Raw genomic sequence first — 27,740 nt, forward strand, 5'->3', positions numbered from 1 at the left:
TTGATGTTGCCAACTTGTTGCTATATTCATGGGGACGAATGCTCGCAAATGCACTCAGAATCCACAAAGTATCCGAATCTCCTTCTGCATGCAGTACTTTTCACAAGGATAACCAAGCTGAGTGAAGTTGACAATGTCCATCGCAGCGATGGTTCGGCAATGTTACCCAAGGAATCATAATTCAGGGCACTTAGCCTAGATTGGCAATCATCAAGTCGCAGCTGAAAAGTGCGGCTGAATCTCCGCCGCTTGGTAGATCCCACGTGATAGCCTCCTGATAACCTCTCCATTGGGTCTAAACATCGAGACTTATGGTCTTGATGAAAAACACAATCACAACACATCATCTCATTTGCCAGTCGCGGCTTATATGCTTTTAATTTCTGGTCTGAGCGAATCTCTCCGGAAAGCAACCTTTATGGCCGCTATCATCGACACCGAGAGAGTTAGGCCTTAGCTTCTGGACTCTTACCACCGTGATCGCGAAACTCCATGTCACCACGACCACCAGACTATCTCTACTCAACAGCGAAACTCAACAATGGCCGCTCGGTATCAATACACACCCTTCTCCGCTCCAAAATCAATCCGCCTCATCCGCCTCGTCAACACCGCAGATGAATCCTCCCCCCTCGAATGCTCGTTTGAAGAAACCTCCCTCGACAACCCAGTCTCCTACGCAGCCCTCTCCTACACCTGGGGAGGCGAACCCTCAAACGTCCCCCTGAGAGTAGTAAAAACTACCACCATCGCAACAGCAACTTCCAATGGCGCCCAGCAAATCCAACAACCCCCGCTAATGATAACCCCAAACTGCGCCGCCGTCCTCAACATCCTCCGCGGCCCACGCATTCGCGACCTCTCACTATGGGTCGACGCCGTCTGCATCAACCAGTCCTCCAACGACGAGAAGAGCGTCCAGGTCGGGATGATGGCGGAACTCTACAAAAAGGCAAAGTACGTGTTTGTCTGGCTTGGCAACGAGTGGGCTCCTGCTTCGGTGCTTGCCTTGTACAAGGGTGTTCCGAGGGTGAAGGACGATCAGAAGCGAGGTGAGCGCCGCCGCAGAACGTAAATCTGAAGCGCGGGAGATCCAACCCTACGTCTCAACTTACACCGCTTTTGCAGAAAAATACCTCCCGTCCTCTCACTGACGCCCCCATCACAGACCTAGACCCAATCCTCCTCTCCAAAATCCAACGCGCACCCTACTGGCTGCGCGTCTGGACCCTCCAGGAAGCAACTTACAGCAATGCCTTCATCCTCTGCCTCGACGGCGGGGGCGAAGCCCTCTCCACCATCCTCCAGAACTGGGGCGACGCCCATAAAAGTCACCCGGACCCGAACCAGCTCGCCATCAACATGCGTCGGATAATCATCACGGACGTTTCTACTACGACCGTTACTTCTGCGAATGTTGCTGTGAATGCCGCAGATGCCGACGAGCAGCGAGAAGCGGCGAAGATTGCTGCGCGCCGCGGGAAGTTGGATGTCTACCAGCTCAGAATGCTGCTGTACTTACAGTCGACGGAACCCCGTCACAAAATTTACGCCCTACGATCTATATTCCCAGAGACCTTCGGAAAAGTAGCGGTCCACTACACGGATCCCGTAGGAAAGGTTTACCGTGAGGCGACGAGGCAGCATATCCTGGGACAGGACAGTCTCACCCATCTCCTCCTCCTCGATGGAGGAGACACATCGACACCACCGTCACCATCAACATCAACTTCAGCAACAAGCACTCATGTCACCCCCGTCCCAGACCTCCCCTCCTGGGCCCTAAACTGGAACAAACAAACCACAGACGGCAGAATCCTCCTCGACGTCCCCTCATCCTCCTCCCGCAGCAGCAAACCCTCCTACAGATTCTCACCCGACGCACACACGCTCTACCTCAAAGGCAGATGCGTCGGGCGCGTAGGCGACAGGATCAGCCCCAAACTCCCATTATTCGACCTATCCTTTGTCCTAGCAGACAAGAAGGAAGAGTTCATCGCCTGGGTAGGTGACGCCAGACGTGTCTCCCAGGCCTTCCTCGCAGACATCTTGTCACCGCCGCCCACCGACGCAAGCAAAGAAACTCAAGAAAACGCACTTCGAACCTTTCGCAGCATCCAAGCCCTCCTCGTGCGCATCCTCCGCGCAAACCCACGAACGCAACCCGACGCCGCCTCCTTGACCGCAGTCTCCACACCTTCAGCACTCGCAGAAGGAGTAGCGTCACAGACACCGCCCGCCTGGTTGAAGATAGGCAACATCACCGTGGCCGTGGGCTCGGGCTGTATGTTCCTCACCACTCACAACTACTTCGGGTTCTGCGTTTCGGAACCGCAGCCGGGAGATGAGATCTGCGTCTTTTCGGGGCTAGATGTCCCGTTCGTCGTTCGGTCGAGGGGGAGCGGGGGGTACATAGTCGTCGGGTATGCGGTCGTCGACGGGGTCATGGACGGAGAAGCGTGGCCTGATGACGAGGGCGAGTTGGCGGAGTGGGCGTTGGTGTAGGTACTTGACGAAGCGTCCCGTCAACCCTCCAGAGCCGGGACCATGAATTCAACCCAGGACACCCAGGAATGGGGCATCTCAGGTAGGATCCCCAAATAAACACAGGAAAAGAGCCAGACAGAAGGGTAAACAAGGCATTACATATGCCCATCTCCCCAACCAGAAGCCCGGCCCTCCCGGAATCGGCACCGGCAGTCCGCACCACTTACTCAGCGCTACCCCGGCGGATCCACCAGAAAACACAACCTTACCTTAGCTTCGGACTCAACAATCTCCTCTCCAAAGTCCGAATATCTCGATCTTCGATCTCCCATTTACCCATCTCCCCCTTTCCTCCACCTCCTCTTGAGCCCCAGCCAAGCCCAGGCCAGGATATGCTTCCGTGTTCCCCCTTGCATATTACATCCGTACGGTCCGTACCCGGTCTTAGGAGGGTGGTCAGGCCACAATCCATTCTTTAATTTCGTCTCAACGTCGTCAGTCCGGGAGTGATCACATCAGTGGACTCCATACGGAGAATAGTTTAGACTCTCTGGCGTGTGCAGGTTCCCCAGAGCCAGCGATCTGGGTGATGTTAATGTCATCTCGATCACCACGTGGTTCCGTTTCTTCAGTTCTGGAAATAGTCTGGCAGGTTGTTACTGCTGCACCGTACCGTATCGTACGGTGGTCAACATGATGTCACCCATGAAAATTTCACTACAGTTGACAATACTTGTAAGGTCATGTTGTAGAATGAATATATGAACAGTTGAACATTAAGACAGCAGACAGCTTTTATCTAGTCTATGAAAATAACCCTCCAACGCCGAAACAATGCATTGATGCTGTGTCTAATGCAGGGCGCTCTCGCCCGTCTCCGCCATGAACTTTTGGCAGTTGAGAAGTGTACGTAGCTGATCGCTGACCTCCTCGAGTCTTCCAATGACCTTTTTGTTGCCGTCAACGAAACCCAAGATGGAATATGGGATGCCGGTATCCTTGCAGAACTCCTTGACAAAGACCTGCGCCTTGCGGAGATTGTGCCGCGGGACGCGCGGGAAGAGGTGGTGCACGGCCTGGAACTGGAGACCGCCGTGGATGAAATCCAACCAGGCGGGGCAGTCGACGTCCATGGTGGTGCGAAGCTGGCGCTGCGCAAAGGACTCGGACTCGCCAAGGTCCGAGGTGGACATGCCCCAGTGAGACAGAGTAATCTGAACATGCAGAGGCATAGTGATAATGTGAGAGACCAAAACGAAGGCGATGCGGATGGGCCAGGTTGGAAGAGTGTTGAGAATCAGACGCCAGCCAAAGATGTACCAGAAGCAGGCCATGAAGGCAATCTCAGTCGGGCGAATCCACCAGGCCTTGGAGGCACCCAGGGAGGATGATCTGCGGGACAGGACGTGAAGCCAGGAGAGAAGGTAGAGGTTGAAGCGAGCGATGCCCATGACGGGGTAGTAGGTGTACGCCTGGTACTTGGCGAGAACGTCGGCAGCGGCATCCCAGACGAAGACGAAGCCGTCGTAGTAAGTCGACTTGATGGACTTGAAGAAAGAAGGGCAGGTAGCGAAGAGAGGGACGTTCTGGATATCGGGATCGTGCTCCTGAGGCGTGTTAGTTACGTAGATCGAGACGTGATGGATAATATGGAAGACTTACAGGCTGGTTGGTAATGAGATGGTGGACATTGTGACTGCTCTTCCACCATCCCATAGAAAGGCCGCAGCAGAAGTCGGCAACAAAGAGACCAATGAGGGTGTCAAAGGTAAAGTTGTGGGTGATGGCTCCGTGTCCAGCGTCGTGGGCAGAGAACATGATCTGATGCCAGAAGAGACCCAAGAAGCAGGCCGAGGTCATGTACCACTCATAGTGCAGAGCAGTGAGGAAGAGGGCGAACAGAGTCGAGTATCTGCACATCTCCTTGCCATAGTCCAAGTAGGGGCAGTCGTAAAGACCAGCATTCTTAATACGCTCATGGAGCAGGCGGTACTTTTCCTGGATATCGCGCTGAACGGCAGGGTCGAGAGAAGGGTACTCGTCGAGATCCTTGTTGATGTTCTGTTGGATGGACCACTCGGTGTACTGGTCGGCGGTCATGCGGCTCCGGCCCGACAGACCGGGGCCGGCGGCGAGGGCATCGTCGGTTGGGTCTGCAGGTGCAGCAAGACGACGTCTAATGCCCGTCTCAGTCTGGGGCTCGGGCTTGGTCTCGACCTCTGCACTGCTGCATTCGGAAGTCAGGGACGTGCGGGAGCTCCCGCCAGATACATCGGAGACGGCATCGTCGGCGGAGTCATCTTCATCGAGATCGGACGAGGGGCAGTCGACGGCAGCGTCCGTGGCATCATCTGCAGTAGCACCGGCAGCGTTGGGTGCAGATGCGGGTGTTGTGGTCTCTTGCTTGGTGTAGACGCCGCCCCTAATTGGTGGTGTCATGTTGATCCAGGGACCCGCAGGTTTCCGGCCGATCCGAAAGGCCTTCATGGTGTTGAGTGTGGCAGCCGAATGGTACCTGTCAAAAGCGATATGTCAGCACACTAATTCCACTTAACGCATCAACAACGGAGTCCGAATGTCCAGCGAATCCGAAATATTAATTGGCCCTTTCCCCCTTCTCCCACCATTTGGACCATGTGGGAAAATAAGCTTAACCAGACTGCTGATTATATCTCGGTCGCTTTCGCATTCCCGGATGCTTCTTTTTTCCCGACGTCCCACCCCTTTTCAGATTATTTATCCGAACCCGCGGGAATGATGGGGGCACGCCGCATAAGGGTCCAGATTCGGAGGGGGTTCTCAGCCTCAAGCTGAAGATGGTGGGAGGGGGGCAGATGTGATGCACCCAAAGGTTAATTGGACATGGAAGGTAAGTCGAGCCTCTTACACTTTGATCTCGTCGGTCGCATCTCTTCCAACCATGTGCAGGATAGCCAACTGGCCACCAGGATGCTTGCCCATCCACCCGTCGAGGCGAAGAACCATTTCGTCAAGAATGACAATTGTGCGTCCATCTGCAATCATGCCCTCCACCTCGCGGGGGGTGATGATTCTGCTATCACGATCCATTTTCGTAATTGTATGGATCGTTTCGTTATTCGATTAAAAAATTTGCGCTGTGTAGCCAAATTTCGGATTCGTCGAAAAAAGAAGGATCGACGATTTCTTATTTGGTGGGTGGTGGTGACGAGGTTTCGTCAACGTGGTGAATTCGAGAGGGTGACTGCTGGAAGGCAGGAAGGGAAGGTGCGGTCGAACTTGGCCCAACGAACACAAAACCCCAATCGAACTCAGATTATCGCCACACAGTTGCATACAAGGTCAACAGGCAGTTGAGGTCCAGTCGCAAGAGGGTAGGAAGAAGAAAAGGGAAGAGTCGGTTCGGTGGTGAACCTGGGTAGGTGATGGTGATGCGCCGGGGACGAACTGGCTGGTCGAAGGTGGGTGATGCGGTATTTACGTATTATCGACCTTGGCTTGCTTGGGGGGGTGGGCTGGCTGGCGGCAGGCAAGATGCGCGGTGACAGGAAAGCTTCAGGACCCTGTCGGACAGCTTTCGGTTCGAGATGGCGAGAAAGAGAATTTACGGCAAAGGCGAAGCAGTCGACACTCGTGCCATTTTCAGATGAGAACAGACGACATGGACATGACCTGGGAATTAGGAAGATGGAGGGGGGGCAGGCTCTGGATAAAGGGCAGAACAAACGAGCAAGAGTCAAGAGAGAGAGGGACGGGAGAGACAAGAAACGGGCAGACGGGACAACGGGCTAACGTAACAGGGCGACGGGGGTGTGAGGTGAATGGGATAATACTGGATGGATGGATGGATACGGATACTGGGGGGAGGAGGAGAGACGAGACGAGACGAGAACGTGAGAAGAAACGTGGATGGAAAGGAGCAGCGCAACAGGCAAGCCGCAAACCAGCTCCATCCAGGACAGAGAGAGAGAGAGAAAGAGCAACAACCAGCACCAGCAAAAGCACCACCAAGAAAGTACACCAGACGAGACGAAGCAAGCGGCGGCGGCAAAGATGCCAGGGACGGTACGGTACCTACTCCGTATACCCCGTGGCTCATCCCCGTACGAGACTACGAGTAACGAGGAGCAAGCAGGTCGTGCAGTGCGTGGAGCGTGGAGCGTGGAGCGAGGCGAGGGTGCCCAGGTAAGGTGGTTCTTCAAAAGATTTGTGGATCATTTTTTTCCCATTGCATCCACACCCACTTGGTTTCTTGAATTCACCACCAAGAGTCAACCCACTGCCACAAGTGTGTGCGGGCTGCTGCTGCTGTTGCTACTACTCATAGTGTGAGTGTGAGAGACTACCGTCGGTCAAGGACAGCTTGTCTTCGATTTAGGCAGGTCGAAACAGTGCGCGTGGGTTCTTGTGGGAGGTGCAAGTGGCTGGATGGGGACGGGATGGATATGGGGGATTGGGATTAGGATGGGACATGGGCCATGCCATGGGCCATACCATGGGCCAAGGGTGAGAGAAACTGTGGACATGGAGACATGACATGGTGCAGGGGGGCGGAGGGGGAAACCGATGGAGAGACTCTCTCTCTCATCATTGAGATGCAAGAAAGTAGTCTTTCCAATCTCCCCGACTAGCTTCCCACTCCTAGATGTCCCGCCAAGACAAAAAGGAACCGAACATCAGCCAGGTTGCGGTGGTTGTGGTTGCAGCCAAGGTATCGGATTGCTGTGCCTACAAAGTGGTGTAGGTAAGGTACTCTGTGTGTCTGTATGCGCGATGGCGTAGCTGTGTGGACATGGCAATCAGACATGTGGTGAGTGAGTAAAAATGAAAGAGGTATGAACAGGTAAGGAGAAAGCTAAACAAACAAAAATGTCTGTGTGTATGAGATTCGACGCTGAAAATGCAGAGCAGAATGAATGACAGCGAGTATTCGTATGGGTACGCAGAGGTACGCAGGTACGAATACGTACGAATGATAGTATGGATACATACGCGCAAGTTTGCAAAGAAAAAAAGATTGACAGAATGGAAATGGACGCGCCCAGCTCATTCACGGCCAGGCCACACCCCTCCCCATCTGCCAATCTTGTTTCCCGAATCCCCCCCTGATCCAATCTAGTAAATTGGCCGTTGGCGCTTTCGCTAGCCCCGGGGGCGCAGCTTGTTGCGTTGCTGCTCTTCTCTTTCTCGCCTCTTGGGAGCTTGGGGCCACCGGGCTTGCTGGAGAATGGGGGCTGGGCTCTGCAAGGTGCGACTATGCATTGGCCTTTTGCCTTTGCCTCAGCACACGGCAGATAGCAGACGAGAATAACAGACGAATGACTCTAGATTGAAGCAATTGTAAGAGATTTACGAAGAGTGAGACTCGAAAATCAAACAAGATGGGCGTGTACCGGGGTGAGCGAGGATGGAAGGAGAAAAAAATTAAAGAAGAAAAAAGGAGAAGGAGCTTATCTGATTGACACCGGTTGACCTTGCGCCGGCGGGGGGGCCTGGGCTGGGCAGTGGGAGCCTCGACAGGACCCTGAAAGGCTGAAACGATGAATATTGGGGTCCTTCTCAAATCAGGCACTTTTCCAATGTTGGAGAAGGCGGTGGATTCTGCCATTCTGGAAGGTCATTCCTTGTCTTTGCCTCCCTACCATTGGACCCGAAGACGGTACGAAGTGCGCGGGTGGTGAGCGGTGCGCAGTGCGCGTATTACCTGAACATCACATCCATCACGGTCGACATGGGGAACCGTGACGGTCACCGGAACACGGCTGAGGAAAACCGAGGAAAGAGAAGAGCTCCTTGGGACCTTCCACTATTCAAACCTTGGGGGCTCTTGAGTGGGTGAATAGGTAGCTTGGCAGGGAAGGAAGGACCGTACTCGATACGGAGGGGCGGGACCACCTTGGCAGGAAGTACGCACTTCAGTACGCGGGTGCAAGTGCGCCGCAGGCTAAACTGTTGCAACGCAATTGCCCAGTTCTCCATTCTCCAGACTTGCTGCACCTTCCAGGTTTCTGGGGCCTCGCGTTGCCCTTTCCCTCATTCACCTAAGCTCCTTCCCAAGTCACTTTCCAACAGGCTAAGACTAGGCAAGACCAAGACCAAGACCAAGCAAGTGCACCCCTCCGAAGACTTGGCAGCCGCACACAGACACTTTGGCATTTCGCACCACGCACCTCGCAAAGAGTGGAAGAAAGGAAAGAGCGAAGAAAAACAAGTTGGCAAGAGTCAAGAACCCCCGAGAACACGCGTCTTGAGTGGGAAGCGCGCCAGAAAAGAATGGAGAACAAGTGGGACGAGGACCCAGGACCCTTGAAACTCAATTCCACCGTCCCGCGAAGAGACACCAAGGACACATTGACACAAAGACGGCACCTGCTCTGAGAGAGACGGGAGAGACTAGGAGTGTGGCGATTGTGCTGGGAATGCCCTTTTCTCCCATCGAGCCTTGACTCTTGAGTCTTGACTAGTGTAGAACCGAGAACCCCTCATACGGCAGATCCGTCTCCATGGTTGAGTCTTGACTGACAAGTGCATGTGTGGGTGGGAGAGTGAGAGGAGAGTCTGGAGTCAAAACTTGACCCAAGTTTTGAACATGCGATAGAATGTTTCTGGAAATGCCGCTCAAGCTCTGGCTAGACCTCCCACCATGTCTCGACTCTCTCTACCTTAGTCTTGGGGGAGCCTTGGCCTGGTTTGTGTGTGTGTGTGTGTCGCAGTCTTGGTTGGAGCGGCTGTTTGAATCTTTTGGCCCAATCCCATTGCCTCGTCTCTTGGTTTTCTTGGTTTTTCTTTGACCTCTGATTGCACATGGCAACTTGGCAAGCCGCAAGACCTCAAAGGGAACTGTTTCCCTCGGCTACTGTACGCGGTCCCATTCAACCCCGTCCACCTTGGTCGCTTGCCCCTCCCTGGTCCTTCCTTCCCCGTGCGAGGTGGTGCCAGGTGGTGGCTCATTTAGCGAGCCGAGCTGTTGGGGCGGAACCAGACGAAATTGGCCCGAGGGAAATGGCGCGCCTGTCAAGGCAGCGCCGCAGGGGAGGGAGGGGCAACTTGGGCAACGGCAAGCCAAGGGGGGGTTCGGAACTTGAAAAGCCACAATGCGATAGCATCCGTTCGAAATGCGAACGTGCTTTGATCCTCTAAGTCCTATGACCCACCGTTGATAACGAACTCAACGTACGGATACCCGCGGGAAGATTAATTGATGAAGGACAGACATCATGTTACAGTCCGAAATAAACGCAACAAAAAGATGATGGACGGGTGGCCAAGTGGGGGCATCCCGCAAACCGAGGTATGGAGCAGAAAGACGGCAAGAACGACCAGAAGCAAACTCAGGAAGCAGCAAGCAGCAAGCTGCGAAAACGGGAAACACCGTAATCATCCAATGGCCAGGCTCCAGCCTCTTGGCTAACGGAAGTTTCCCCTTGGCGCCGCCGACTGCGCCTCGCAAAGACCCCACAAAACGTCAACTGCGAACCCGAAGCGGGAGGGGATTGATGGATGGCGCCGACTTCCTCTAGTTCCCATCATGCGGCATGCCTCTATCTACCATCTACCCACGGTTTCTCTACTACCTGAGGTAATCTATACTGCTCATCTATCTAACCTCACATCACGGCACTCTATCATCTACCAGCAGGATATGCTTCGTGCTGCGTGAGAGGTGGTTCGCCGATGGTCACAAATCTCGTTCCAATTTAACCTCCTAATTGAGCGTCATGTCGCAGCAATAGCCAAAAAACCTAGCCGCTGGGGTACTCCGCGCTCGTCCTATCTAACTTTTTCATTGGCTTCCTTATTTTATCTCGTTCCGTGTTTGCGAGACGAATGAGACGAGGCACACAACACACGCCAAACAATTGGCATCCCATCTCTTCGGGTACACATAGGTAGGTGACTTTTTTCCCTGCAGGCTGGCTGCACTGCACTTGCTGCAGGCCTTCCATTGCGGGATGGTGGCTGCATCCAATCACCCTACACGATGCACCTCCATCAGCAACATCAGCAGGTTCCTTATAGAGGACCAAGCTGTGCTGTGTGCGTCTTTTTTTCCCCGATTCGTTTCTATTCGGCAACAAGAGTTTCCAGACTTTTACCACCGGGCTCGTGCCAGCCAGCGTTCCAGCGCCTACCTAGCGAGAGAGTCAGCTCGGAAATAGCGCTCAGCTGAGTAACTCGTAGCCGAGGTGTGTGTACCTAGGCCTTAAGCCAGGTGGTGGTTGTTGGCTGAATCGCTTTTTGCCGTCTCACCTATCCGATATCCCGGCACGGTGACGCTGCATGTGCTGCTGCTGCTGCAGCGCAGCAACACCAAGATTGAATTGAAGAAGCGGGAGCGGGCTGGAACTGGAACAGCTGCCATGCCTGTCATCCCAGAAAATCTATGCAACTTCGAAAAGGAACCCCACTTAACAGCCACGACTAAGGACCGGGGCCCAGGGGTGTGGTGAGCGAAGCGGAAGTCAGCAAGGAAAATAGGTGCGAGCCTGGCGAGGTGCCATCGCCAATGGAGTGCCGCAGGAGAAAAATGTAGGTACCCGGAAGCAAGGCCGCGTACGTAATATCCCGTATCCATGTTCGAGACCGTTGAGTGGCACAGTCTGTCATGGGGCTCGCCCGTCCGCGGGTTCAGAACAAATTGATGGGAAAGGGGAGGGATTTGGGGTCACCAGGGAGAGGGGAAGGACTTCTTGGGAGGGGTGGGGGCGTCATATGGATACCTACGCAGTAACGGATACAACCATTCGGCCAATTCTGCCAACTCCCAAGAATATCTCAGAAAAGTGGTACGGCCAGACGACGATCCCTATGCAACTTTTCAAACTTCCTAGCTTCCGTTCACCGTCTCGGATCTTTTGACACTGTGGTTAGCCACATTCGATGGAGAAGAGAAAGAAAGAAAGCATAGGGGAGGGAATTAGCGTCATTGGTGTCGCAAGTCGGCTTGGATTCCCATTGAAGCCATAAGCTAGACGGACAATCAAAAGTGGGATGTTGCAGGAACAACACAAGACGATCCAAATAGGCGGCATGCAGAAAAGGCTGATGCGCAGTTGGAAAGCGCAAATCCCATACGCGTGATACGACCGAGGGAGGCAAAGGAGGGTTGGCAATACGCAATAGCGGAGACTAGCAGAAAGGGGTTTGGCCGTTCCGTCTGGCAAATAGCCCATAGATCCATGATGATGTTCATCAATGTTCATCATTCTCTTCAGCTCTTATGCCCCCTCTCTCGACTACTCACAGGCTCGTGGCCCATTGGCTGTACAGGACTTGCTGGCATGCTGGCTCCAGCCTTTCTGTCTCGTCCACTCCTGCTGATCAACTTGATTCTAACGAGTTGTACTCCGTAGACTGTGAGGCAGTTCCAGCGGCGCCATCTACCATAGTAATTCGGATGGGTTAGGGGGCCGCGGGCATGGCATTGGCGTGCGAGCTACGGGAAGCTACTTGAGGCTAGAGCTTTTCTGCCACTTTGGAGACAAGTTGGAGAAAGACATGCGCGATGGCACCTAGACATGCCAAATGCCAGCCTTTGAATCTACGCTTTTCCCAGCGTGGGATTGGCGCGCAGAGGTTCGCGTGCTGGATACGACACTAAACGTGGTTTCTGGGCCTGGACCCAGAATCCCGTCCGATTGAGATTCGACTCTGGACGGACCAAGATCAAGGGGCCTGGGATCTCCACTCGGTAACGGTTTGATTGGCTTTCCAGCAACGGCTTTCCTTTGCCCCGGTCACGAGCTCTCGGATTAACTCGCACTATCCCTCGTGGAGCTCGGATTATCCCCCACTGACTCTTTCCATTCTATAGGTACCTACCGCTCCATTCTAGACAGTTTCAGCCTCAGGCATAACCTTGTCTCTTCCTGGACGTTGAGCCTGCTGACTAAGGTTTCAAGCTGTTTCGGTCGCCACCGCAGCTGGTCGTCAATTTTCCCTCACGCACACCGAATCGCCCCGGCCGAGTCGTCTAATAACTGGTTATCACGGCACGGCCGACATCTACGTTTGGCAAGATGAAGCGCAATGTCCCCCAAGAAGAACAGTGTTCTCGAATCATTGCATCCTTCATCCCGATACCCGAATTGACTCATCTGCTCGCCGTTTGACCCTGACAATCTTCTCACTGCAAGAAACAATACATACATCAGATGGACGAAAGTACCATACTGCCGTGAAACTAAAGCTGACTCGGCCAAGAAACAATCGGCCTTCGTCCGAGTCACGTGGAGTAAGATCTGTTGTCATCCCGTCTCCGGTTTGGGACGAAAAGCATGTAAGATTCAGACGCGGGCAGATACCAATTCCGTTTTGTTTTGCCTCACATCAAGACGATCCGGGAGAGGGTGTACCAAAGAACCAGAACAAAGGGCAAAAGGCAAAATCCCGTCGGAACGAGCTGTACGCGCGAAGATAAGCAAAGTTTGAATCTGCATTATCACCGAGTTTGCCAAAATAGCATCCATCTAGTCATCGTTGAAGGGGAGAAACCCTTCCCTCCCGCGGAGGCCAGGGTCTCCACTTCCGTCCAGGCCCTCACCTCACGGAACCGGATACTTGGTAGTGAGCGGCATCGGACCGATCACCGACGGCACCTTCAGTAAACCCCGGGTCCCCGAACAAGATAAACCCAGTGCCAAGTTGCACCCCGCGCTCCGCCCATCATGTCCGCGTATGAGCCTGAATGCGAGCACAGGTACGACTACGAACCGCTCTCATCCACAGGCACCGGCACCAGCGGTGGCGGTAACGACAACGACGCCTTCAGGCTGCTCCTCCTCGAGCCCTCCGCCGCCCGCGCAGACCAACTCAGGGGATCCCTACGCAACACCACCCTCGCCGAGTGCGACTACGACCTGATCGACCCGTACACAGCCCTGTCGTACGTATGGGGCACCTCAGAACGGGCATGTCGGATCCGACTCGTCGATGGCGGCGGCCGTGAGCACCTCTTTGCAATCACAGCCTCGCTCGACGACGCCCTGCGCGACCTGCGCGACCCCACGCGCGTGAGGAGGGTCTGGGCGGACGCTCTCTGCATTGATCAGGATAACGTCGACGAGCGCAACGCCCAGGTGAGGTTGATGGGGCAAATCTACTCGACTGCCCACAGCACCGTCATCCACCTCGGCCATCTCACGCCCGACGTGGCTGAAGTGTTTTCCGTACCCCGTGAGTTCGCCCCCGAGCCCGGCACGGATAACGGCGAAAGTACCGCCGTCGCCGCGATAGGAGAAGGGGGGCCTTGGAGCTTGCTGTCCAAGACATGGTTTGAGCGCGTCTGGGTCTTTCAGGAGCTTGTCCTGTCGAGAGATCCCTGGGTCCAATGCGGTAGCAGACGGATACGATGGCGCGAGTTCTGCGCTTTCTTCCTCGGTGGCGGCGGCCCAGGCTCGTCACCGAGGGCGCAGAACGACGAAGAGAGGCGGCGCGTCCTGGCGGATATGAACGCGAGCTGGGCCAGCCAGTCGAGGCTCCCTCTACACCGCGCCATCAAGGCGCGCAGAGGGCTAGGCGCCACGAACCCAGCCGACTTTGTGTACGCCACGTTTGGCATCATTAGTGATCTCGAGACTGTTGAGCAGTACTTGAAGATTGACTACAACATGTCGGTCGGTCGTACATTTGGCAAAGTTGCCCAGTACATGTTCTACGAGCTTGGTATTGAGCAGATGGTGTTTCACGTAGACGATGCTCCCGCTTCGAAACGACTAGATGGCCTTCCATCATGGGCACCCGATTGGAATCTCGAAGCTTCGTACACCAAGAGGAATCCGCTCTGCATGATCCAGGACAACAGCTTGGACCACATCAGAGTGAAAAAGGAGGTCCACCATGCCTTTACCCAGTCTTCGAATAGTGATCTGCCGCTTGTTTTGGGCCACATTGGCATGAAGGTCGAGACGATCATGCACGTCAGCTGCGTGATGCCACCTGGTCTACAGAATTCGTACCTGACTGGAGACTATGACGCCGCGAGATCCGAGTTGATGGGGATGTATAGAAACGCTTACGCCTCGGGGGACAGGTTCGGTCAATATCGACACGTTCCGCTCAAGGGCAAGGAAGCGGAGCATGAGCGTCTTTGTCAGGTCGTCGGTACTACGTGGGCCGGGGCACTCGAGAATTTCCACAGGCAGTCATCCGTTTCCGGTGACCAGTCGGGAGAAGGAGATGCTGGCTTTCTCGAAACCCTCGCGCGTTGGCTGGCCTCTGAAGCCAGCAAGAAGCGCGAGTTCGTGGGCTCGGGCACAAACGGTGTCATCAAACGCCTCTATGGCTACTTTGCCCGGACAGGCGGCGACTCCGACCTTGAAGGCAGGCGATTAGCCTCCACAGGAGGGGGCAGGATGAGTATCGTGCCGGCGCAAGCTTCGGCGGGGGACGTGATTGTGTATCTAGTAGGCAGCAACACGCCCGTCGTGCTTTGCTCAAGGGATGCTGGGGTTTACGGACCAGAGATTGAGCATGTGTTGCTGGAGTCTCTGAGACAGCCTGGATGCGGCGTTGTCACGATGACGAACGAGCAGAAGGAGGAGGAGTTGTGGAGAGTTCCTAGGCAAGGTGAGTTCGCGGTCGAGCACTTTTCGGTCATCGGGGAGGCGTATCTTGATGGGCATGTGGGCTGGGCTTTGAAGTATCTGCCTAAAGAGTCTGATATGCGGATCTTTGCACTGCACTGAGTTGTGTGAGCGAGACTAGCTAGCGGCGATACCCACGCATTCATAATGCTGCTTCCTGGTGCAAAGCGGTTTTCTCTATTAGGCAGTATTCAAGACTTCTCTGAACCTGTTGACTCCCGCTCAAAAGAACCAAAACACAACGATTTGGGTATCGTAACATATTCAACGACTCGACATCCACCAAGGCCTAGTACCGGCCCGTCATCACGATCGAAAGCAAATTCTATGCCTTATCCTCCCCTTATGGCCGCCTCCCAGTGCGGCGCATTAAGAATCAACGCCATCAACGACCCCGAAAACAACGCAGACACGGGCACGGTAACAAACCACCCGAAATAGATCCACGCCACGAGCCGCGGGTTAATAGACCGCCAATCCCCATTCGCCAACCCGACCCCAACCGTCGCGCCGGCAATACACTGCGTAGTCGACACAGGCAGCGCAAGCTTCGTTGCCATCATCACCACCACCGCGCTCGCGAGCTCCATGCAGAACCCCCTACTCGGCGAAATCAGCGTCAGCCTGTTCCCGAGGTTCCGCATGACGTGGTACCCGTACGTCAACAGGCCCAGCACGATGGCCCCGCCGCCGAAGCAGAGAATCCACACCGGCACTCCCACCGACGTCTCGATGCCCCCCGTGCGCCAGATGTCGTAGGCTGTCGCGAAGGGCCCGATGCTGTTGGCCACGTCGTTTGCGCCGTGGATGAAGCTCGCGGCGGAGGCGGTCAGGATCTGGAGGGCGCTGTACATGTGTTCTGCGCGGTTGTCGTAATGCGGGGCGCGGGCGTGCATGTCGGCGATGTCCCAGGAGAGGACGGCGTTGCGCTTCTGCATCGTGATGACGTCTTGTTCTAGGCCGCGGAGGAGGAAGCGGTTGAGGTGCCAGGTGAGGACGGGGAGGCTCGTGTTGGGTCCTGGCGGGCGAGGCGGGATGTGTTCTGAAGTAGAGGAGTAGGAGGATGAGGAGGGCCGGCGGGTGGTTTCTGTCAAGGCTGATGTTGTCGATGTTGCTCCTGGGGTTTGAGGGGGTCCGAGGACTGGCGGCGAGAGGATGGGTTGGTCGTCTTTGAAGAGGTCTGAGGGCGTTTGGCTGCTTTGAATTGATTCTAAGAGGGTTTCCGATGCTCTCACGTAGGCGAGCTCGTCGGCCGTGAGGTGACCGCGGTAGTAGTCCTTGATGTTGACTCTTCGTACTCCGGCTGGAGGTAGTGGTGGTGGCGGCCGGTTAAGGAGCCAGGGGCCCTTCCACATCATGAGCCAAGTGAGCTCCCAGTCTTCGTTAACAATCTTCCGCCAGAGGTAGGGCAGGAGGAAGAAGGCTTGAAGGACCGTTGCGCCGGTGGCGACGGAGAAGACTGCAATGAGGACTTGGGTTGCTGTGAGTTCAACCTGGAGCTGGACGCCTTTCCAAGCTACGAGCACTGTTCAGCGTGTTAGTCTCCGTGTGAAGGAATCATCACTATTCTCGTACAATGGGGTAGGGGAGCGAAATGCGAGGACTCACTCGTCAACGAGCCAAACGTCAAAAAGGTGTAGAACGGAATCGTAAAGAAGGCATTTCGCACAGCATTCGCCTTGGTCAAGACGAATCTCTTTGTCACCAGAAACATCACCGCGCCGAGCGCCCCGCTCAACCCCGGCGCAACAACCCACGCCGCAAACACCTGCGACACCCCGTCCCACCCCCAACTAACTTTCGAGATACCCACGCTCGCGGTCGCGGCGCCAACAAGTCCACCAATGATGGAGTGCGTCGTGCTGACGGGCAAGCCGTTGCGCGTAGCGATGCTAAGGAAGACGGAGGAGCCGAAGATGGCGCACATCATGACGAGCAAAAGGACGCTAGGTTGGGCGGCGTAGAGGTACGGGTCGATGATCTTGTTACGGAGAGTGTCTGTCACACGGGAACCGACGGCTACGGAGCCGGAGAACTCGGCGACGGCAGCAATGGCCATTGCTTGTTTCATTGTGAGGGAGCGGGAGGAGACAGACGTCGCGAATGAGTTTGCGACGTCATTTGCGCCTGGATTTCACATGATCAGTTGTATGTGTACGGGCAGCTCCATCGAAGTTCTGCAGCAGGTCTATTCTAGCACAACCTGGTGAGACATACCAATGTTCCAAGCATCGAGAAAGGAGAAGATGGTGGTGATGGCGAAGACGTAGTCATATTGATGCAGTGCGGCGGCCATGATAGCTCGCCGGGCTTTAGTCTTCAGTGGTACGCTCTTGGAAGCGATAAAAGCTTAGATGGTCTCAGATCAAACACTCAGATGGCCGATGAAGTCTCGACGTCGGCTCCCGTTTCTTCGGCGGATCCCGGTCTTCCAGACATGTTGTGCTAATTCGATCTCATGCTCGTCGATGATGATGATGCTAGTCTTGGTAGCTGATCAGGAGGCGGTATTAATCTGAGACAGAACAGTTCCGTGCTGGTAGGAGAAGAATGAAGTCTGGGTTTTGATCAATCATTGTGGAAGCCGTTGCGTACCGCCGGCCTGGGTCAGATGGTTATATGGGTTCGCCTTGCCGTAGACCGAGATTGAAACGGGACTGGGGCCCTATCGCATCATTCGACATGGGAACCAGGGCAAAGACTGTGTGCCTGGCCTGCTTCAGGACGAGCTTGTAGAGGTTACATGTATGCAGTAGCTCTTAGGTTTTGCAGGGGACGCTGGCTCTGGCTAGAAGCCGTACATCGAATGTGGTCGAGGTTTCTGGCCAAGGTCTGGGCCACGAGGCGGGGGAGACGTCAACGACAGGGCGGATGGGGACTCTGGTGTGGCATCTCCTCCAACACCATCTTCGAGATAGTTAGCCAGGGGTTTGAGACGGCCGAAGCTTGCGGATGCGACGATGTGCTCGGGATGCACCTCGTTGCGGACACCGATGGATATGCAGCCCATCAGACCCCCACGAACTCTGGTTCTGGTCATTCTACATCTCGAAAGTCAGCATGGCATAAGGCCAGCGCGAACATGCTGTGTTTGTGTATGTAAGCTGCAAAAATGAAGGCGGCAACTAGCCGCTCGTTGAAAATGGGCGGAAGGAGCTGCGAAGCTAAAACGGGTGCTTGGCGACGTTGAACTGGGCAGCCAATCTACGGCCGAGATTGGAGCACGGTGTTCAATGGTTTGAGGAGGCCAAGTCCCACCACCAACATGGCCTGTAGATATTGTGTTCTTCACAATCATACACATTGTTCCCCTTTCTGTTGCTGGTCTCTCCTTTGTCCTACAGTGCCCGTTCTGCATCCGTCGGGTCTTGTGGATACTCAATCGCCTATGTACGCGAAATTCGGCTACAGTAGGCAGTGTAAAGCTGCTGTTACCACACTAAGATACTAACCTACTGTGCAGTAGAGTAAGATATGGTTCAAAATGTGGGTAGGTATCTTAGGCATGAGGTGTCGACCCAACCTGGAAGGCATTCAGCAAATTCAAAATCATGACAAATTCCAGGTCTTGTATGATTTTTTGTGCTCTAGGAATAATTTTATAGGATCAGACCATTGATTCAATATTAACTATCCAACAAGGTTTTTGTTTTTTCTTTTTAACGACTTGCTTTAGTGTTCCTACCGGTATTACCTATAGTGGCAATTGCGGTCCCTACAACGTCTACTTCTTCTAGGCAAGACCTCACTTTAGCGTCTCGTAAGGGCGTCATTATTATGAGTATATACTTTACCCTCAACTTAGAGAATAAGAAGAAGGGGGCTGACTATAAATGAACAATATACCCAGTTCATCAACGTCACGCCTTGCGAGGTTCATACCGTGCCTACTGAGAAGGTCGCTGGTGGTGCTAGCGCTCAAGGACTGTGCTACTCCATGGCGTACCACGGATGCGGCGGCCGTGTGACTGCTTCCAACACTATGATCCGTTGCCTCAATGGCTACTAGATGTTGTGCAAAACTGGGCAGAACGCGACGGTGGTAATGGTGTAACCGCAACTCTGCTCTGTGTGGCCGGTCCTTCATTTATCTTTCTCGCTATTCAGCTATTTGTTCTCGCAAACAATTACCGAAATTTTGGCACCTTTTCTGGCTTCTATATTGACTTCTGCGTTGTTCTCTAGCTAAATCTTGATACTCATTCCTATCAGGACGACTTATGAATCATCGTGGTCAATACTTTTCCCTTAGGCCAAGGCCAAGATAAAACGCCATCAGTGACTTTTCGGCGCACTTGTCCAGAAATACGCCAGAGTATCCTCGGTTGTGTATGATTCTGGGTCGTATTTGAGTTTAGAAAGAAGGGGACTTCGTCAATCGGTCGCCTGTTGCTAAATCTACGCACAACTAATTGATTCAGGGTGGTTTCGGTCATCATCCCACCGGATTTGATGTTGTTTCGATTGATGCCAAATCCACATTCCGCGCAAGGCTGACTGCAGGTGTCTGGTCTCCTGAACTCTATTGTACAGCGCTACTGTCGGTCATATCCGTTCCAATTTATTTGGATCCTAGGCCTGACTCGCAGTTCCATTGTTATTTAAACATAACATGACTCCTCATAGGCTCACATGTTGCTATTTCAACTACACTCCCGGCCCATATCTTTAGGTTATTTTATATTTCAGACATTGCTCGACTTTCAGCACCAATAGCAAGTTTCTCAATCAAAGGTCTGATTGTATCGCACTTGCTCGAAGACTCGTAACCTCACATTTCAAACCCAAAATGCGCTTTCTTATCTTTGTTGCCCACGCAGGCCTTGCAATTGCCGCTACGGCCCCAGGCTGCCATTTTTGGGTCAGAGAAATTTCTACGGGCCAGAATGTCGGTCAAGGCTGCGTCGGAAAGGGCTGGACAACTTATCCTTGGGCAGCTAAAGCCCGCGTCGGTGTCACGGCGGACCAGTCATGCAATCTCAAGACAGAGAGCACCACATACGCTGCTCAGTTCGATGGCGAATGCATCGCAACTGTACAAGGCAAATAAAGTACAGTCTGGTGAGTAAATAAAATATCAGAACTATCTTTGGCTGGCGCTGAGACGTCATGATTTAGCATCCAAACAACGAAGAAAAATGACCCCCGTAAAGGAACGTTTGTATGGCGATGAGGGTGGATATTTGAGGGTTGCGAGTCATGATCATGCTTCATATGGCAAAGTGTAGAGTCACACTCTTCACTAGGTCTCTTGTTCACGTCGACAATGTACTGCATGCTTTGCAAAGTAGTGACAGTTCGAATAGCAAACAATATGGTTAATGATTGAAGTTGTGAGATAGTGTATTGTTAGTTATAATGGTAACGAGCAAACGATTATCATTAGAGACGTCAATCGTCTTGGTAAGCACCAGCATTCACACCTCAAAACCCTGTGCTCGATTAGAAAAGAGAATAACGGATAGAATTCAGAATTGAGTATAAGCTACATTCTGTCGGACCCATCCCCTTACACCCGTTATAATAATTATCATACTATACTTATAAGATAATGTAGTCTTGTGTAAGCATAACCGAGGTTGTTAAAGATATGCTAGTATAAGAGTTGTTTTTTTCATTTATCATATAAATAGTCGGTATATTCCCGTAGCTACTTACTTCCTGCAATTATTGATATATCCCTACTAAACCCTTATTTGATAACCGCTGCTTGATAGAGCGAATCAATACGGTAATTAACGTATTTTGGATAATGTAAGAACGAATCTAATATTGCCCTAGTCTACCTAAGGTGTCGAGATGGGTCCTGTGACATCAAGCCCCTGCGAACTTTACGATCACTAAGTTCGGGACGGATTTGGCTAGTGTTATCGCTGAAATTGATATGAGTGTGAGCAGTGTGAGAATTTGCTCAAGATTCATTAGGACTTTTGTCACAGAACAAATGATTTCTTTCTTCGTATTCATATAAAAAGGTTCATATCGAAACTTGATTATAGTTAAACAAAGAAAGATTGAGTTTTCTTGTTCTTTCCCGGCATCGCTTGAACTCGTCCATGATGGAGGCAGAAGAATATTATATAGTACGAGCAATTTCACTAATGAGAATCTCCTTCGCACCAGATCGAAGACCATACAAGTATTGACTATACAACAAGACAACATGCAGCTGAACGCTTTGCTATACGCCGCTTTGCTCCCATCGGTTGCCATTGCGGTAAGAGACCCCGATTACAGGCTTGTTTCGCAATCTCACACGAGCACAGTGCAAACCGTGGAAGCGCATCCCTGGCGAGGGATGTTGCTTCAAAGATGTTGGCACTTGTGTCTATTGGCTGGTAAGTCGGAAATCTCGTTTTTGAGCTCAAGATAGTGCGCTGATAGAACAAGGGTATATATGGAGGCTGCCAAAGCAACAACCCTCCTCCACTTTGCAGTGCCGAAGTGAAGGCCAAGTGCGTAAGTAGCATGCTGGCTACGCAGTACCAACACCCATGATAACTAACTCAACTCAGTCGGCAGATTGTTGTCGTACAGATGGCCAAAAGAACCAGAATGGTGGAATTTACGGCGACAAATGCGGTTAGGTGGGTAGATGACCAGCCAAACCCTTATAGAGCGGGCAAATCTGCGTGTGAAGAAGTAGGATGGGTTTCATAGGTCGGACATATAGTAGCTTCGCTTTGATCTCTCCTCTCGAAAATGTGCCAGTCAGACTCGATTCGCTAAGCACAACACTCTTACCTCTTCGATTCGTCCGATTACTAAGTACCTTATGAGAGCTCCCGCACAGCCGCAGACATTGTTATACATTGAAGGGGCTACAATGCCTCTTCTCAGAGGGGGTGACGAAGGACCAGTTTATCTGTAATATGTAGTGTTTTGCGGCACCGATCGTAGCATGCCTGTTGTCTGGGGGCTTTCTTTGTATACCTAGAAGGTGGTATTGTTCTGTGAGGCTGATTCTTGAAAACTAGTAAGGGTGGCGTAGTAAGAAACGAAAAGTCTATTTCTACGTTCCTTATACCGGAGATGGATTACTTCTCGGAATTAATAAGAATTAGTTATTAGATTAGAAGTCTAATTCGACCGCGGCATATAGCTAACTACGTAGGGGCTAATTAGGGGCCCTATTTATAATTATCATAGCTAGCCTAACCTATAGTTAGAACTTCTTTTTTATACTTATATAAAAATTTATATAGTTTAATTAACTTTTTTATTACTTATAGTTCGAACTAATTACTTTATTATAAGGATATTAATACTAATTAGTAATTAAATTTTATTATTATAAATTAGTAAAATATCTCGCTATATAAAAAAGACGACTTTTTAATACTATACGGAATAGGAGACTTATATTAATTAACTTTATAAAAATAAATAAAAGAGGAGACGATTTTTAAATATTATATAAAATTAAGTAATCGTAGCTTTTTATTATTTACGAGAAGTTAACGTTTATTATATTAAATTATATTAATTAATAAAACTACTTAAATAATTAGTTTTTTGTTATTATTTTAAATAGCTTTTTTATTAAATAATTTTCTTACGGCCGGCTTATAATTAGAAATTAATTAGTTAGATTAGTAAAAGGAAATATTTATATAGTAATTACTTATATAATTAATTAGTATAACGAACGAGCTTAATAATATAGTATAAAAGAGTATTATATAATTTAAAAAAAAGATCTTTAAATATAAATATTTTTAGTTAGTATAATAAGAACTTATATAAGAATTATAAAGTTAAGAAATTTATAATATATAAAAAGGTTTATTATTATAAGGATTTTATAAATACGATTTTAAACTTATAATTTAAATAACCTCTTTATAGCTCCCTTAATTACCCCCTAAGTATTATTTTAAAATATAATATAAGAGATAGTTTTATAAAGGAGGAGGGGATCTAAAAGTTTTAATAATATTATATTAAGAGTATTACGGATCTTAGAAATTAACTTAGGAAAAAGGTAGCTACTTTAATATAGTTTTATAACTTCTTATTAAAATTATAATTAATTTAAAAAAAAGTTAAAAAAACGAGGATTTAAGGGGAAAAGAAAAGAAATTTTTAAAAAGTTATTAAGGAGCTTTTTTTTTATATTAGCTCTTAATATAAAATTATTAATTTTAAGAAATTAATTAAGTAATAAAAAGAATTATTAATAAGCAATAATTATTTAATAATAATTAAGCTATAAAAAAAACTATTTAAGAAATATAAAATAGAATATTAAAAAGTAATTAAAAAAAGATTTTTAAAGTAATTAATCTTATTTAATATAAGTAACGAAGTAGTAGGTATTTTTAATAAATTTTTTAAGTTTTTAATTTTATAAAAAAGAGGGCTTAATTTCGTTAACTATACTTAATTATTTATTTAGCTCCCGACTACTTATTTAGCTTTTTTATAAGCTACTTAGCGTTTATTTTTAACTATTTTTTTAGAATATTACCCTAAAGGAGGTAGGTTAAGGAAGGAAGTAATTTAGAAGTTATAAAAAGTACGAGGTTTAGGAAGTTAAAAGGGTACGAAATAGTAAAAATTAGTAATTAGTAAAGATCTTAAGACTAATTATTATATTTTTTTATAGTAATATAAACGTTTATTACTACTATTAGAAAAGGAACTATTAAAACTTATTTTTTTATATTAAATAAAAAGGGGGATTTTAGTAAGTATAATAGTTAGTAATTTAAAAGGGTAGTAGTAATTATTAAAGATAATAAAAACGAGAGTAGTAGCGAGGTAGCGAGAGGAAGTAGGAATTATTTAGATTTTAATAAATTTATTAAGTAGTAAAAGTACGGATTTATTATAGTTAGTATATAGTGGTTTTTTTTTCCGGCTTTATAAGTATAAAAGATCGACCTTAACAGGATTACGCTTTTAAGGGAAATTATACGATATAGTATACTTTTTAACTATATAATACGCGTAATATATCCTAAGTACGCGCTTAACGTAATATAGTGATTTTAATATAAAAACTGCTATTTAATTTGGGATAGGTAAGCTGCCCTCTTTATTACGCAGCGGCGCCGGCTAAAAAGGTTAATAATAGAGGTTAGCTATAATAGTTAGCCGTAATAGTTAGCCGTAATAGTTAGCCGCAATAGTCGGAGGCAGCCTTCCTTAACCACAGAGGTTCTGAACTTTAATAGCGACGTAGAGGTTTCTAGAGAAAGGGCTAAATGGGCTAATATCTGCTGCTCGTACTAGAGCTTGCAAAGATTCTTTCCATCTTTATTATAGTTAGTATATAGATTAAATATATTCTTATTAAAATTAAATATACTAGTAATTATTAATATAAGTATAAGTTAGAGTACGATTTTTAGCGAGTTAGGGTAAGGGAGAAAAAGAAAAAACCTAATTTTAAATAAAATCCTAATTTTTTATAAATAAGTAAATATTAACTTAGATTATTAGGGGATATAGATATATAGGATTATAAATTAGCTTAATAATAAGTAAATTAACGTAGTATTAATCTATTTAACTAAGGTTTATAAAAAAAAGGGGTTATAGGGGTAACCCCTATTTTACGAAATTATAAATAACTTTAGTTACTAACTAGATAAATAGTTTATAAGTATAAGCTTAAGAATTACGAAAGTAGTTAATAGATTTTTTTATAAGCAAGGGGTATTATTAGCGTAATTATAATTACGAGAATTATATAAAATTTTAGTAATAATAATTATAGAGGAGGAATTTATATTATAGAACTAGGCATAGGTTAATAAAGTATATAATCGCTTTAACGAATTTAGAATAAGGGTAAACGATTTAGATTTTCTTTTTATAATTATTAATAATAATTTATTATTATAAAAGAATATATAAAGGTAAAATAGAGTACTAGATATATAATAATTAATAATTCTATTTATTTTAATTTATAGCTCGTTATTATTATTAATACGAAATTTGGTATAAATTAGTTAGTAAGAAAAGAAATAGATAACCCGAAGTTATTAATAATATATAGTAACGTAGGGATTATATATAAATATTAAAAATATAGTAATAAATACGAAGTAATTTATAGATTTTAAAAAGATCTTTTTAAAAAAGAAATTATATTTTAGGGGGAAGTATAAGGTTTTATAAAAAACCCTAATAATATTTTATAACTATTATAAAAAAGTTAGGATTAGGGAATATTAGTACTATTTAATAATTAATATCGTACTTATAAATAAAGCTTTTAATTATTATTACAAAGCGGTATATAATTTTAATTAAAACGATTTTTTTAGTATTATTAACGTAATCCAAAGCTATTTTAAAACTTATAATAAAAATTTAGAGCTCTTATTTAAATTATAAGTAATTTTTTTTATATTTATAGTTAGGATAATAGAGAGTAAATTATAAATAAAAATCTTTAAAGAGCTTATTAATCGAATTAATAAGTTAGTAAAGACTTAGTTAAATAAGGGGATTAATAAGCGGAAAGTTAAATATTTTTATATTATAGTTTAGTACGTACTAAAAATAAAAATAACTTTTTATTAAGTACTTAAAAATTATAAAATACTCTACTCGAGGCTAAGATTTAGTTTTAATATTAAAATAAGAATACTATATTAAACTTATTTTTAAGTATATAACGGCCCTTATTAATAATATTAAGTTAATTAGATATATAATAAGAAAAGGAGAGAGATTAGGTATAATAATTATTAATAAGGAGGCTTAGATTTATTAAATAAGTAAAGATTTAACTTATAAATAAAGTAATAAAAGAAGTAATATTTTATTTATAAAAAGATAGATATTAATTAAGTAATTATTTTAAAAAAGAACGTACTAAATTATATAAATAGTATAGAAAGTTAAGGGTAGTAAATAGTAAAATTAGCCCTTATTAATTTAGTTAATTCCTTATTATATATAAAAATAGATCTAGGGGTATAGAACTTAGTAACGGTAGTTATAATAATAGCTTAGAGTATTTACCCCTTATAAAAAATTCGGAAAATAAAGAAGATTTTACCCCTTATATTAACGAATTAGATTATAATAAAATTAATAATATTAATTATTCTTTTTTTACCCCGTTAGTATCTAGAGGATATACGAGGCTAAATAAATAAAAAATAATAAAAGCTTTAAATAAGTAGGTTTTTATTTATAAATAGTAAGGGAAAGTTTTTTAAATAATAAATATAGAGGTAAATAAAAGGACGAATTTAATAATATAAAATTTTATTTTTTTAATACTTAAAGAGAAAATATTACTTTTTTTAATATTTAAAAAAAAGAAATACGGTACTAAATAATTTTAGGAATAGTTAGAGGGGCCCTTTTTATATTATTTAAATTATTTAAATACTAAGCTTATATAAGTATTTTATACGAGTAAAAAGTACGGCTTAGATAATTTTTATAAGATTATTTTAAATACTAGGGTATTATAATAGTTAATAAGAGGAAAGGGGTAATTCTAAATATTATAAAAAATCGTATTAATAATACTTAATATATTAATAGCGGGTATTATAAGAATTAACTTTAGCTTAAGTAAAGAAATTATTACCCTAAGTACGGTAAAAGTAGAAACGTATTTTAAAACGATAATTTTTTATATTTTATTTATTAATACCCTATTTTTTTTATATTTAAAAGATATAGATCGACTAAGTATTATTTTTAATAATACGAGGAATAGAATCTTTAGTAATAAGTATTTTAAAATAGTCGAACGATAATAGGGGTATATATTTATAAAGCTTATTAATAATACGAAATTAATTAATTACTTAATAAAAAATAAGCTTAGATAATTATACTAAAGATTTAGGTACTTATTAGTTACGAAGCTATATAGCTTTTTAAAGTAATTAAGTAATTATAATATTAAAATAGGGGTATTAGAGTAGTTAACGAAAGTATATTATTAATATTAAATAAATGCGCAGAGCCTATATAAATTTAAATTTAAATTATATAATAAGCTTAATTTTAATTAAGAAATCGTTATCAATGTTTTTTATTTAAATAATTAATCGGTTTTATATATAATTAACGAGGCTATATTATTTTAAGTAAGGTAATTCTTATAGGATTTATAAGTAAAAATAGTATAAGTAGCTTTATAAAAATACTAAATTAATATATATTAGGGATTACTAAATAGTATTAGAACTAATATTAATACGAGTTTTAAGTTAATAAAATTTAGAAAAAATGCGATAGCTTATAGTATATAATTAAAAGTTATATTTATAAAAGCGTATTATAATATTAAAAAAATAAAAAGGGTATATTAATAATTAAAAAGGGCGTTTAGAATTATTAAAAAGGAAAATCCTAATTTTATTAATAATGAATATTTTTAAATAGTACTTAAGTACTATAACGATATTATAGGGCTTAATAAGCTTATATTAATATTATTAATATTTAGAGTATATTTAAGAACGACCTTAGCCTTGTTATTATTACTAAACGTAACTTAACGAGCTTAAATAATTAAAAAAATAATATAGGTACTACGCGAGGTAAGTATAAAAAAGTAAGTTAATAAGGTAATTATTATATATAATAGGCCTAATATAGGGGCTAATTTAGATATGCCCCTGAATTCGGATATATAAGTATAGTACGAAATTACTTAATAATAGGCTAGGTTATATAAATTAATTTTTATTAACGAGCGGTTTT

The 27,740-nt window shown here is 46.4% G+C and overlaps 8 protein-coding genes across 8 annotated transcripts; 6 read left to right on the plus strand and 2 right to left on the minus strand.

Moving 5' to 3' along the window:
* Nucleotides 1-541: 541 nt before the first annotated feature.
* CTAM01_16204 (HET domain-containing protein) lies at nt 542-2,505 on the plus strand (the record flags this gene model as incomplete). Its single annotated transcript, XM_060532197.1, has 2 exons — nt 542-1,052; nt 1,169-2,505. 2 exons carry the CDS (start codon nt 542-544, stop codon nt 2,503-2,505), a joined length of 1,848 nt encoding a protein of 615 aa, XP_060373218.1.
* Nucleotides 2,506-3,338: 833 nt separating this feature from the next.
* On the minus strand, nt 3,339-5,556 carry CTAM01_16205 (fatty acid desaturase; the record flags this gene model as incomplete). Its single annotated transcript, XM_060532198.1, has 3 exons — nt 3,339-4,094; nt 4,150-5,002; nt 5,375-5,556. 3 exons carry the CDS (start codon nt 5,554-5,556, stop codon nt 3,339-3,341), a joined length of 1,791 nt encoding a protein of 596 aa, XP_060373219.1.
* A 556-nt stretch (nt 5,557-6,112) lies between these two features.
* Nucleotides 6,113-6,587, plus strand: CTAM01_16206 (uncharacterized protein; the record flags this gene model as incomplete). The annotated part of the gene is made up of 2 exons (XM_060532199.1): nt 6,113-6,359; nt 6,424-6,587. The coding sequence occupies 2 exons, from the start codon at nt 6,113-6,115 to the stop codon at nt 6,585-6,587; spliced, it is 411 nt and encodes a 136-aa protein (XP_060373220.1).
* Nucleotides 6,588-13,133: 6,546 nt separating this feature from the next.
* Nucleotides 13,134-15,152, plus strand: CTAM01_16207 (HET domain-containing protein; the record flags this gene model as incomplete). Its single annotated transcript, XM_060532200.1, has 1 exon — nt 13,134-15,152. The coding sequence occupies one exon, from the start codon at nt 13,134-13,136 to the stop codon at nt 15,150-15,152; it is 2,019 nt and encodes a 672-aa protein (XP_060373221.1).
* A 230-nt stretch (nt 15,153-15,382) lies between these two features.
* Nucleotides 15,383-17,346, minus strand: CTAM01_16208 (phosphate-repressible phosphate permease; the record flags this gene model as incomplete). Its single annotated transcript, XM_060532201.1, has 3 exons — nt 15,383-16,575; nt 16,659-17,177; nt 17,268-17,346. The coding sequence occupies 3 exons, from the start codon at nt 17,344-17,346 to the stop codon at nt 15,383-15,385; spliced, it is 1,791 nt and encodes a 596-aa protein (XP_060373222.1).
* Nucleotides 17,347-19,839: 2,493 nt separating this feature from the next.
* Nucleotides 19,840-20,100, plus strand: CTAM01_16209 (uncharacterized protein; the record flags this gene model as incomplete). The annotated part of the gene is made up of 1 exon (XM_060532202.1): nt 19,840-20,100. One exon carries the CDS (start codon nt 19,840-19,842, stop codon nt 20,098-20,100), a length of 261 nt encoding a protein of 86 aa, XP_060373223.1.
* A 1,113-nt stretch (nt 20,101-21,213) lies between these two features.
* On the plus strand, nt 21,214-21,637 carry CTAM01_16210 (uncharacterized protein; the record flags this gene model as incomplete). The annotated part of the gene is made up of 4 exons (XM_060532203.1): nt 21,214-21,267; nt 21,317-21,388; nt 21,441-21,509; nt 21,566-21,637. 4 exons carry the CDS (start codon nt 21,214-21,216, stop codon nt 21,635-21,637), a joined length of 267 nt encoding a protein of 88 aa, XP_060373224.1.
* Nucleotides 21,638-26,554: 4,917 nt separating this feature from the next.
* Nucleotides 26,555-26,785, plus strand: CTAM01_16211 (uncharacterized protein; the record flags this gene model as incomplete). The annotated part of the gene is made up of 1 exon (XM_060532204.1): nt 26,555-26,785. A coding segment is annotated over one exon (231 nt), but the record flags the coding sequence as incomplete, so codon positions are not given.
* Nucleotides 26,786-27,740: the final 955 nt, after the last annotated feature.

The sequence above is a fragment of the Colletotrichum tamarilloi genome (genome assembly GCF_030869305.1).
Source record: "Colletotrichum tamarilloi strain Tom-12 chromosome Unknown Scaffold_204.1, whole genome shotgun sequence".
Taxonomy (NCBI): Eukaryota; Fungi; Ascomycota; class Sordariomycetes; order Glomerellales; family Glomerellaceae; genus Colletotrichum; species Colletotrichum tamarilloi.